General features: G+C 43.7%; 1 protein-coding gene across 1 annotated transcript in view; it reads right to left on the bottom strand.

Moving 5' to 3' along the window:
• The window catches only part of LOC126416842 (cholinesterase 2-like), a 193,200-nt gene extending 180,499 nt beyond the window's left edge, over positions 1–12,701 (bottom strand). The window contains exon 1 of the mRNA XM_050084725.1: positions 12,513–12,701. Within this exon, the coding sequence (XP_049940682.1) occupies positions 12,513–12,701 (189 nt within the window). The remainder of the gene's footprint in view (positions 1–12,512) is intronic.
• Positions 12,702–13,507: the final 806 nt, after the last annotated feature.

Raw genomic sequence — 13,507 nt, 5'->3', positions numbered from 1 at the left:
GGACTGGGCTGCACAGGGTACTGACTTGGATCCTATAGAAAACCTTTGGGATGTTTTGGAACACCGACTTCATGCCCGCCTCACCGATCGACATCGAAACCTCTTCTCAGTGCAGTACTCCGTGAAGATTGGGCTGCCAGCACCTGATTGAACGTACGCCTGCGAGAGTGGAAGCTTTCATCAAGGCTAAGGGTGGGCGAACACCATACAGCCAGGTATCAGGATACTTTCGATCACATAGTGTATATAAATATTTATTGTGATTCTTAAGTAAAGGTAACAGACAAAGACGAAAATATTGTCCTCCAGAAAATATTGCTTGCCTCAACCCAGTATAATATTTTATTTGTTTATGAGAGGCGGAAACGATAGGTTGCAAATGAGCAATTCAGTCCCTGTTCACAAATTCGAATAGCAGATAAAAACTTTATCAGATTTTAATCAATTTGAACACAAGATGGCAACATTCAGATAAAACAATCAAGACGATTAATCAGGAAATAAATGCCGACAACCGAAGTGCATCGTAATAAAGTGATTGGCATTTTTATCGTGCGAATGAATTACAGCGGCAAGACCCGTCTTGGAGATCGTACCATCAGATCTCACTAGATCGCTGAACGAGCGATAGCTCGAGAATTGGACAGAATCATGATTCAAGTCTTTTATTTATTTGTTAGTTGTCGTTGTTACGTATAAGCTGCACCCTAGAAGATATTTCAGTCCGTGTTTGACACTGTATTAAAAACTCTCTAAGGCATGTTGCAGTAGTACCAACAAACGTCACTAGATCGCAGGCCGATGAAAACATCGAACAGAACCCAAAACTTCCCGAACTATGACGTAAACTGTTTGAACAATTCGAGTCGTGTTCAAACACAGCCCTAGTAATTATATAAAAATGACGGTTTATATAGCTTGAAACAATACAATTAAAAATCGTCTATTAATACATGCATAAAGATGCGTTTATTAAGAGTAGTCTGCCTTTAACTTCGTTTATTTGCTCCTTACTACCCAGTTTGTACCTCTGCTACGTGTACTGCGGCGTAGCCATGTTTAATCACTCTCTATGGCTGCAGTCACAGTAGCACCGACATCGACGGACGACGGCCGATCTTTTCAAATCTGCACGACGCCATTACGTGCGCGATCACAATGTAGCCGACAATCAGTGAAATTCAAATCACTTTATTTATTTTTTTGGTTTTTTTGCCATAATGGCCGACACGACTCGAAATACTGACTGTGGGAAACAGATACGTTCAGTCAAAGGAGTAGTTTGCGGCATCCTGAGGATGAAAAACATCATCGGAATATACACTGCTGGCCATTAAAATTGCTACAGCAAGAAGAAATGCAGATGATAAACGGGTATTCATTGGACAAATACATTATACTAGAACTGACATGTGATTACATTTTTACGCAATTTGGGTGCATAGATCCTGAGAAATCAGTACCCAGAACAACCACCTCTGGCCGTAATAACGGCCTTGATACGCCTGGGCATTGAGTCAACAGAGCTTGGATGGCACGTACAGGTACAGCTGTCCATGCAGCTTCAACACGATACCACAGTTCATCAAGAGTGGTGACTGGCGTATTGTGACTAGCCAGTTGCTCGGCCACCATTGACGAGACGTTTTCAATTGGTGAGAGATCTGGAGAATGTGCTGGCCAGGGCAGTAGTCGAACATTTTCTGTATCCAGAAAGGCCTTTACAGGACCTGCAACATGCGGTCTTGCATTATCCTGCTGAAATGTAGGGTTTCGCAGGGATCGAATGAAGGGTAGAGCCACGGGTCGTAGTACATATGAAATGTAACGTCCACTGTTCAAAGTGCAGTCAATGCGAATAAGAGGTGACCGAGACGTGTAACCAGTAGCACCCCATACCATCACGCCGGGTGATACGCCAGTATGGCAATGACGAATACACGCTTCCAATGTGCGTTCACTGCGATGTCGCCGAACACGGATGCGACCATCATGATGCTGTAAACAGAACCTGGATTCATCCGGAAAAATGACGTTTTGCCATTCGTGCACCCAGGTTCGTCGTTGAGTACACCATCGCAGGCGCTCCTGTCTGTGATGCAGAGTCAAGGGTAACCGCAGCCATGGTCTCCGAGCTGATAGTCCATGCTGCTGCAAACGTCGTCGAACTGTTCGTGCAGACCGTTGTTGTCTTGCAATCGTCCCCACCTGTAGACTCAGGGATCGAGACATGGCTACACAATCCGTTACAGCCATGCGGATAAAATGCCTGTCATCTCGACTGCTAGTGATACGAGGCCGTTGGGATCCAGCACGGCGTTCCGTATTACCCTCCTCAGCCCACCGATTCCATATTCTGCTAACAGTAATTGGATCTCGACCAACGCGAGCAGCAGTGTCGCGATGCTATAAACCGCAATCGCGATAGGCTACAATCCGACCTTTATAAAAGTCGGAAACATGATGGTACGCATTTCTCCTCCTTACACGAGGCATCACAACAACGTTTCGCCAGGCAACGCCGGTCAACTGCTGTTTGTTGTATTAGAAATCGGTTGGAAACTTTCCTCATGTCAGCACGTTGTAGGTGTCGCCACCGGCGCCAATCCTGTGTGAATGCTCTGAAAAGCTAATCATTTGCATATCACAGCATCTTCTTCCTGTCGGTTAAATTTCACGTCTGTAGCACGTCATCTCCGCGGTGTAGCAATTTTAATGGCCAGTAGTGTAGCTCGCAATCTATGCACTAAAATCGCAGGTTTATTAAAAACCACAAGTAGGCGGAATGCTTATCGGAAATTCTATGTGTAGATTATAGCATCGAAAAATAATTTGTTCATTGAACAGGATGGTGCATCTTACGAGTAAAGTTACTGAAGTGGATGTTTTTGGGTTGTTGTACGTGGACATTAGCTGTCTACGAATTATTGTTACAGCTTACTGGCGTTTTTATGCCAGTAGCCTGGTTATTCTGTTCAATGAGCTGGTTTGCAAACGTGGTGCTCGTGTGTTTTTCCACTTTACAGTGCTTTAGGCATTCAGAGTATCTTACTCCAGATTTCGTGCTTGTCTTTCACGCGTATGCTGAATGACAGTCACTGACGGTTTACTGGCATATATCTGCTCAACTTCAAATAAGTTCAGCAAAACAGATTTCTAGGGCCAGCCTAGAGATGTGATATGAGCTCTATTAAAAAAAAAATCCTATACTCTCATTAAAGTTACAATTCTGACTCAAGTACCGGTAAAACGAGAATTGACCCGTCGATATTTGACATCTGGCGATAACATCTTTCCAATTATTGGGCCTACATCTCGTTCTGAAAAGTTCAGTTTCAATGTTTTTGTATGATATGTTGGATGTTATTTACCATGCCCTAAATTCTAATTTAAAAGCTAATATTTTCACTCTTGCACTCCAAATACAACAAAATGTTTAATTTATTCTACATCGAATTATGGAGCTATGCTTCGCGTAAGTGCTCTAAAAGACACTGTAATACAGTTTATTTTCTTTACTAAAAGCTGAACTGAACCTGAAATAATACCGCCACCAGAAATCTTGTTACGTCCTTTGTCAAATCCACTGAATAAGTGTTCAAACTGCAGTGAACTTTCCAGTACTTGAATCTGATTATCCCAAAAAAAAGAAGAAGAAGAAATACCTACCGCAAATATTGCATTAATATACACCGTTTTTACACTAATGTGAGCTTTTCATTGATTAAACAATACTTGCTTACTCACATACAAATTTTATCCATTCATCACTTAATAGAAACATATACTTTCACCAGGTAAATTAAGTATTATGCGCCCATAACTCATTGGCAAAACATTAATACATCGAAGTCGCCACTGTAGCATAATAAACCGTACTCCAAACAAAATGTTTCGGACAGATCGTTAGTGCAGTGTATCGTTGAAAGTACATATTTTCGTCATATATGGGTATTTCGTAAAACTTGTGTCGTAATTACAATAACTGAAGACCCAATGTACAGTACTCCACACTTTCTTTTCGCGTCAGATACACACTGAAGCGCCAAAGAAACCGGTACAGGCATGCGTATTCAAATACAGAGTATGTGAACAGGCAAAATACGACTGCGGTCGGCAATGCCTATATAATAAACAAGTGTGTGGCGCAGTTGTTAGATCCGTTGCGCCTGCTACAATGGCAGGTTATCAAGATTTAAGTGTATTTGAGCCTTGTGTTGCAGTCGGCGCACGAGCGTTGTGACACAGCATCTCCGAGGTAGCGATGAAGTGGAGATTTTCCAGTACGACCAATTCACGAGTGTACTGTGAACATCGGGAATCCAGTAAAACATCAAATTTCCGACGTTGCTGCGGCCGGGAAAAGATCCTGCAAGAACGGCAACAACGATGACGTGACAGATGTGCAACCCTTCCACAAATTGTTGCAGATTTCAATGCGGGGCCATCAACAAGTGTCAGCGTGCGAATCATTTAACAAAACATCATCGATACGGGCTTTCGGAGCCGCAGGCTCACTCCTTTACCCTTGATGACTGCACGACACAAAGCTTTACGCCTCACCTGGGCCTGTCAACACTGACACTGGACTGTTGATGACTGGAAACATATTGCCTGGTCGTATAAGTTTCGTTTTAAATTGTATCGAGCGGATGAACGCTTAGGGTTATGGAGACAACCTCATGAATCCATGGACCCTGCATGTCAGCAGGGGACTGTTCAAGCTGTTGGAGGCTCTGTAATGGTATGGGGCGTGTGCAGTTGGAGTGATATGGGACCCCTGATACGTCTAGGTACGACTCTGACAGGTGAGACGTACGGTAAGCGTTCTGTCTGATCGCCTGCATCCATTCCGTCCAAAGTGCATTCCGACGGACTTGGGCAATTCCAGCAGGACGATGTGACACCCAGAGCTGCAGAATTGCTATAGAGTGGCTCCAGGAACAATCTTCTGAGTTTAAACACTTCCACAAGCTGCGACATTGTTGCGAGTAAAACAGTGACCCGTATGTGCAGCACTATGTTTTCTTTCATTGTGGCTTCTTTAGCTATTTGTTTTATAGTTTTTATATTATTTTCTGCACTATGAACGACGTTTATTTCTTATGTCATATCTAGGATATTGATACTTGAGCATATGTCAATTACTGTCTCGTAACTCTTCCTCTTTTTAACAATCTGACTTTTGGTGTGTTCTGTTTCATCGCTTTTTGTTATTGTAATGCGTTTTATACCTTATAAGCTCATTACAGACTTCAACGATTGTATCCCCCCTTTATTTTACGCTGTTTAATTAATCACTGAAAACTAGTGTATGCCTACAGTAGCGACATCTGGTGAACTTACAACACGAACATCTTTTGGATACAGTACAGCAGCTTGTTTTGAATAGTAGTGCTACTGACAACATGACTCGTGCATATGCTGTTATTTATATATATTTGACGATGCTGGTGCTGAATCTGCATTTAACATTCGACGATGCCACTATGGCTGCAGTATATTAGGACATTGTTTTTTAAAACACAGGTATGCCTCTTCGTACTTAAGCCGCACAAATGCATATATTTGTCAGTAGTACTTTTCATTATGGTCTATTTATTGTTTTTAAGCTGTAGACAACCTGCGAGTGTATTTATGTTTTTCTCATATTTTTTGCTGCAGATCTCAAGATGGTCATTAATAGATCGATAACGGTAATCTGTGAACAAAAAGTTTGTGACCACAGACGTTAATTAAAGGAAATTTATTAAACACTTCCGCTGCCCACCAAACTCCCCAGACATGAACATTATTGAACATATCTGGGATGACTTGCAACGTGCTGTTCAGAAGAGATCCCTACCCCCTCGTACTCTTACGAATTTATGCACAGCCCTACTGGTTTCATGATATCAGTTCCTTCCAGCAGTACTTCAGACATTAGTCGAGTCCGTGCCACGTCGTGTTGCGGCACTTCTGTGTGCTCGCGGGATCCCTACACGATATTAGGCAGGTGTGCCAGTTTCTTTGGCTCTTCAGTGCAGCTCATTGGGCACCTTTTTAATGGCATCCGCCGCAATGCAGCACTCGTCTCCAAGCACAGAAGCGTCGTGGTATCCTTCCTACCCATGGAGGTTAAAATCTAACTTACTTCATATGGAGAATAGATTGCAAACTAACCTAACCTGCTCGACCCTGCCAGAAACTGACGAATGAGATCGGACGCACCGTGCAAGCTGTCTTCCGATGTTATCGGGCGACCTCTGGCGACAGCTTCTGACGACCACTGTCGGTGTCACTGTGAACGCAGCAGTAAGAGACATGAATGAGCCTGTTGGTGCATTGTACGTACCTGCGTGCTACGCAGCGGACTGTTCCCATGCTGTTGTACGGCATATGGCGAGCTGGTCTCCGAACGCACCTTTGGGTCGCTCAGTCATACGACAACTTGTGCATTAGAGTTGTGGCGATTCGTGAATGAGTCGTTCATTTGAACGACTCTAAATAAAGAATCGTAAGAATCGAACCGTGATACGGACGAATCGTCGTTCAAAAGAATCGTAAGAACGATTGCGTGTTTCCGAGTCGTGACGATTCCAAGTTCCAACGATTCATCGATTATAAGTACGCTATGCTTCGAAGGCAACTTCCGAATCATGCCGAGTCGTGCCGAATGATTACGACCGCCAGATGGCAGTCAAGTGGAGGATGCGTGTGAACAAAGGAAGCTCGGAACGAACAAACGAAGTTCGTGGGCCGTAGTATTACTCGTGAAAACCAAGCTGGCACTTGGCGGTGTCGTCTTCTCACGTAAATAGTAGTGACAGCGGCAAGCTCTCAGACAAATTAAAAGCAAAATACCTATGCTTTGTATTTAGAAGAAATTAAAATTAAGCTAAATTTGCCTTGTGGGAAGGCTGTCAGCTGCGTTATGAATTACAAGGGTGATGTGGACTTGGAAAGACATCTTAGACAGGAAAACATAGGATGATATGAGCCAAACCACGTCTGCCTCACTGCTAGATTTTGTTACTATAAAACAGACGTCTGTAGTTAGATGCGTTCAAGCCACACAACCAAACTGGCATACCACGTAATTTTGCACCACCTTTTGCACAAATCTACTCCTCTTTCCTGGCATACCGAAATAAAACAATACATGCAATCAAATGAAACGTGATCTATCATCAATTAAGGCATTACACGTATAAATCGAGAATCACACTTGTAACGTCATATGCATGTTTACTCATAAATAAACTATTTCTGGTATATCTTATCACGACACAGTTCGATTCTAACCCCATTGACAATTTCAGACATGTCCTGCCATCTGTGAGTGAGATGTAGAACTTTTTGCCTTCCGTTAAGAATCGTGCCATCGCAGACTAGAATGAATCATGAAAGAATCGTGAACGAATCGTAGGAATCGATTCGCAATTTGAGATTGAATCATAGGAATCGAATCGGGAAAAAAAATCGTATTGCCCAACTCTATTGTGCACTAATAGTGTCTGTTCTAGAACACTGCACACTTCTGCCTCTCCGCCAGCCGCAGTGCGCGCCATTCACTACGTTTACATGCGACACATCATCCGCAACGTGAAAACCGAATGTCAGAAACCGTTTTTCGCTGTCGTGTTTGCATGTTAAGGTCTGAAGCGGATTTGCTAGCCCAGTTAAATACGGCGCCTGGAAAATTCTATGATTTAGTCAGCACAATCGTTATCTCTCTTCAATTAGACGAAATTGTAAACAGCTGCAGTCTAATATTTCTACTTACCCCTCACCGTACTAAAGCCATTCCGTCCATATTAGCCGAAAATTTTTAAAAACAAGACGAAACCTGACAGCTCAAGCACGTTTCAAAACGTGTTTACGTGGGAGCGTAAATCGATTGCGGAATTAGAAAACCGGCAACTAGAAGCGGATTCCCAGAACCGATTTTGAAGTGTTTACATGAGCACCCAGAAGCGGTGTTTGGAAATCGGTTTACGAAATCCGGTTTCGGGAGCCGCATGTAAACGGGATGGTTAACACCAGAGTGCGCTACATGCCAGCAGGCCAGAGTGGCCGAGTGGCTCTAGGCGCTACAGTCTGGAACCGAGCGACCGCTACGGTCGCAGGTTCGAATCCTGCCTCGGGCATGGATGTGTGTGATGTCCTTAGGTTAGTTAGGTTTAATTAGTTCCAAGTTCTAGGCGATTGATGACCTCAGAAGTTAAGTCGCATAATGCTCAGAGCCATTTTTTTCGCTACATGCCAGGCAATCTCAGGCAGACGAATCGTTAGTACGGCCAGTCGCCTCCTAGATGGCGGTCATAACAGGATCTATTTTGCGCTTCCCTTCATGACACTGAGACAGGCCATTCATCATCCAATAATCGTTTCGTCTACCACCCAGAGAGCGCTCTAACCCGCTACACCAGCGAAAGCCAGGCAGTTAACAGGATGACATTCATATGCCAAGCTCATGATTTACGTGACGGCACACGGACACTGGGCCAGGCCGGCCTGTATGGCCGTGCGGTTCTAGGCGCTACAGTCTGCAACCGAGCGACCGCTACGTTCGCAGGTTCGAATCCTGCCTCGGGCATGGATGTGTGTGATGTCCTTAGGTTAGTTCGGTTTAAGTAGTTCTAAGTTCTAGGGGACTGATGACCACAGATGTTAAGTCCCATAGCGCTCAGAGCCATTTTTGAACACTGGGCCAGTTATAGCCCAATTCCAGCGGTTCTCCAGCTCTGTAGTTGCCTATAAACTCCCTACAGTACTGACCAGTTCTAGCTGTCGGACAACTTACGCCGAGTGTCGAACATTTGTCGAAGTGATAGCCACAGGGTTTACCTACTGACAGACTGAACTTGAGCTCTCTGAACAGCAGTCCAAACTCAAGTTCAGTTACTAATCATCTACTGTGCTGGGTTGACTTCGACGCAGAACTTTACATCAGTGCCACCTTTCTCTGGAGGCCAAAGCTGACTAAGTGCCTTACTTAATAAATGAGTGTTATTTTTTTCTCATGTGTTGCATGATGACTCTTCTGGTTGTGTTGCTCTGTGAAGAGTTTGTACCTAGTGTGCAAGCAATCACTTCCCTTTAGGTACGGTTATCCGTGGCAAGGTGTTCGCTTCCTGTTACCTATTGGGCACCTACCTTTGCTGAACACAACGTAAGCTTGTGATGAGGCTGTACAGATTCGAAGGATCGTTCCCGCCACCATAACTAGAGACAAATTTCAAGAGGAATTCAGAAATTATTTCCGCTAGTACATGTCAACTGGCGAACAGATTTTGGGCTAGTGCATTTGACAATTTTAGCGGCAATACTAATTTAGAGCGCGGACTTTCAATTCACTTCTTTTTGTATGTGGACTACTAGCCCCAACTCCTTTCCAGGAAGGTTTAATTTAATATCACATCCTCTTCTGAGCCATATTTTTCAGTCTTTGCTCAACCAGATATACTGCAGGCAATGATGCTCCCTCTCCAGAAACTCTGTGACACGCAAGACCTGCTTGTGGTGGGCTCGGCCAAACTGGAAGCTCGGAAGCAACGTGGCAAAGACGAGTTTAAGATGACGCCGCCATCACTTCTGGCTTTCGACCAAAAACTTGAAGCCTAGCCGAATTATCTTCACACTGGAACAACATTTTGGTCCGCATCATGTATCAAGTGATGTTGAGCGGAAAGTTTTCCTTAGGCCTGTTGCTAATACTCGTGCTGACGTCTTTCATTTAGTGAAAAAATTCTGTCCGGAAGCTAATCCAGTCACTCTGTCCAAATCACAAATTAAAGGTAAATTAGAATCATATTTTGCGACTCAAATATCGACATCTACATGCATACTATGCACGCCACCGTATAGTACCATTACTAGTCATTTCCTTCTCTGTTCCACTTGCAAACAGAGCGAGAGGAAAACCACTGTCTAAATGCCTTCGTATGAGCCCTAATTTCTCGCATCGTATCTTCGTGGTTCTTAGACGAAATGTATGTTGACGACAGTAGAATCGTTTTGCTGTCAGCGTCAAACGCTGGTTCTCTAAATTTTCTCACTACCCATCTCTCCTAGTCCATATCCTCCTTCTCTTCTATATCCGTCCATCTCTCTCTGTCCACCCCCTTCACCTCCTGGACCCCTCCACCTATCCACTTTTTCCATCCTTCTCTCTGTCCTTCTCGTCCCAGACCTCTCTCATTGTCTATCCTCTCCCATTCCTCTCACTCTCTCTGGAAATCATTCCTGCTTCCTTTATCTGTCCATCCCCCTTTCTGTCCATGTCAACCTTCTCCCAGCTGCGCCCATCTGCACCTGTAGGTCGATAAAGCTGACACATACTACTCTGAAAACATTCATATCATGATTGTAGCCTACACATCAATTTGCAAACCATTTTTCTCCTCTGCCACACAAAGCATCTCAATAAAAGCCGGTCAGCGATATTGATACCCAAAATGCCTGACATTTAAGGCAGCCTACACATCTGTGACTGGAAAACCGTTTGTTCCCCTGATGCATAGGCTGCCCTGCAAAGCAGGTCGATAAGGCAGCCACACAGTGTCTGCCACTGAGGGCAGCCTATTCGGCAGGGCCTGAGAAAACACGATTTTGTCTCTATCTACACTTCTGTTCGAATCAGGAGGTTATAAACCCCATTGTGCTGACACTTCCGCAGCTTGCTGTTTGTGTGTTAAATATTACAGAAATCTATCCAGGGGTTTGGAAGAATATCCTATACATATGTACATGCATACATACAAATAATGGCAGTTGATAAATTTTATTCTGTATCAACATTCTTAAGGTCTATTTTTCCAGCTCAGTTTTCGTCTGAAAAGTCTGTTAGTGGTTGGTTATAAAAGAAATTTCGATGATGTGACAACCTGCCTTGTCAGGTTTCTTTAGAAATTTCTCTGCTTATTTCAGGTAAAGACAGTGAGAAATCGTAAAAGAGATGTTGCTGTAAAAAACATGTTTAGAGTTGTGGGGAAAGTAAAGTGGTGCGATCATCAATTCAGACAGCTGCAAGTTACAGCCTTTCGTAAGATCTTGTGAGAAAATTCGCCAAGACGGAATTTATGAAGAAAAGATAATTTGGCCTTTCATTCACAAACAGTTATTTTCCATGCAGAAAAGTCTTATGTGATGATGACAATGAGGAATTAAGGGAGTATATTCTTCAAGATGTCAGTGCTTATTATGGTTTAATGCCAACAAAAAAAAATCGAAACGGTGTCATGTGATCTTTGTGTGGCAAATTCTATTAACTGTCCGAAGGCCCATCAATAAGCACAAGTCACCTCTTGTACTAAAACTGATGTAAAGCTGACGATAGGAGAGATTCAGATATAAATAACTCCTGAAAAAGAGGTATATCAGTTTTAACAAATTCACCCATTAAAATAAAAGTTGAAGAACGGCTGCAAATGCAGGTAAAAAATTCAATGGAGGGTCTATTCAGAAAAGCAATTGAAAATGACGCGAATTCAGACATAAGAAACAAAGTAGGAAGAAATAAGAACGAAAAATGTCACTTACTGAAGAAGAAAATATTGATTACTGTTATTGTTTAGCTCGTTTTGAATCGCTTTCTATCAGTATAGCTAAAGAAAAATGATACATTTTACAGAAATTAAGAAGTTGGTTTATGAATTACGTACCCATAGGCCAAATAACTTCGGTACATGTCAAAACTGTGGAAGCGCATTCGAAAGACACTAGACTATACTAGACACTTTCTTAAATATTTATTAAATTATTGTCTCAGAGTTTAAAATGGTCTTTTGTATTCTTAATACATTTTTGGTATAAATAATTTCCTTTTATCCATTCAAATGACCCGTGCCAACCAATTCCAGTAACTGTGAGAGCCAATCGAGAGTCGGAGTATGTTGTCACAAAAATTTAGTCTGACAGAACTTCTTTCTGAAAACCAAATGTTGCTGTGGCCTCAGATTTCTGCGAAAAAATACCCAAGAATATGCTGTATAGAATGAGATACACTGACGTTAGAAAGGGAGACTATAAAAGCTGCTTCTTCAAAAACTAAAAACGATAGATTGTGATAACTCGCACCAGTCTCCCTCCTAATTCTGATATGAGCCCAGCTGGGGCACTCACTCACCCACCCTCACTCAAGACTGCTCGTTGCTAAGGACCACAGTGGGCTGTGACAATCGTGCCAGTGCCGTCTACAGGAAGGCGACAGCTCGCGGCCGAGCACCCAACACTTGTAGAGAGAGCACTGCACCGAGCGAGGTGCCGCAGTGGTTAGCACACTGGACTCGCATTCGGGAGGACGACGATTCAATCCCGCGTCCGGCCATCCTGATTTAGGTTTTCCGTGGTTTCCCTAAACCGCTCGAGGCAAATGCCGCGACGGTTCCTTTTAAAGGGCCCGGCCGACTTCCTTCCCCATCCTTCCGTATTCCGATGAGACCGATGACCTCGCTGCTTGGTCTCTTCCCCCAAAACAAACAAAAGAGAGCGCTGTAGGCGTAGTAGGCGAGCCAAAGCGGCGGTCATACCTGGAACCTGGTGGTGACGTTGGCGTAGGGCACGCCCAGGAACTGGTAGATGGTTCGATTCTGGCGCTTGGTCCAGGCTAAGGAGCCACCGAGCATTCCCACGCCGGTCACGTTAACCTTCACAGCGAAGTCTTGGGCACAGGCCGTCCCCAACACCGCAAGTAGCAGCAGGCTTCCCAGACCAGTCATCGCTCCTGTGAACAGCAAGTAGGACAACGGTTTCCATATGGAAAATAGGTAAACAGTATTTAAGGAAAATATTTTCGAGAAGGTCTGTTGTTTTGTCTGTACATCTACATCTACATCCATACTCCGCAAGCCACCTGACGCTGTGTGGCGGAGGGTACCTTGAGTGCCTCTATCGGTTCTCCCTTCTATTCCACTCTCGTATTGTTCGTGGAAAGAAGGATTGTCGGTATGCATATGTGTGGGCTCTAATCTCTCTGTTTTTATCCTCATGGTCTCTTCGCGAGATATACGTAGGTGGGAGCAATACACTCCTTGACTCCTCGGTGAAGGTATGTTATCGAAACTTCAACCGAGCTATTGAGCGTCCTCTTGCAGAGTCTTCCACTGGAGTTTATCTATCATCTCCGTAACGCTTCCGCGATTACTAGATTATCCTGTAACGAAGTGCGCTGCTCTCCGTTGGATCTTCTCTATCTCTTCTGTCAACCCTATCTGGTACGGATCCCACACTGATGAGCAGTATTCAAGCAGTGGGCGAACAAGAGTACTGTAACCTATTTCCTTTGTTTTCGGATTGCATTTCCTTAGGATTCTTCCAATGAATCTCAGTCTGGCATCTGCTTTACCGACGATTAATTACATATGGTCATTCCACTTTAAAGCACTCCTAATGCGATAATTTATGGAATTAACTGCTTCCAGTTGCTGACCTGCTATATTGTAGCTAAATGACATGGGATCTTTCATTCTATGTATTCGCAGCACATTACACTTGTCTACATTGAGATTCAATTGCCATTCCCTGC

The sequence above is a fragment of the Schistocerca serialis genome, chromosome 8 (genome assembly GCF_023864345.2).
Source record: "Schistocerca serialis cubense isolate TAMUIC-IGC-003099 chromosome 8, iqSchSeri2.2, whole genome shotgun sequence".
NCBI lineage: Eukaryota > Metazoa > Arthropoda > Insecta > Orthoptera > Acrididae > Schistocerca > Schistocerca serialis.
Note: the sequence above shows the minus strand (reverse complement) of the source record. Positions and strands in the feature narration are given on the sequence as shown.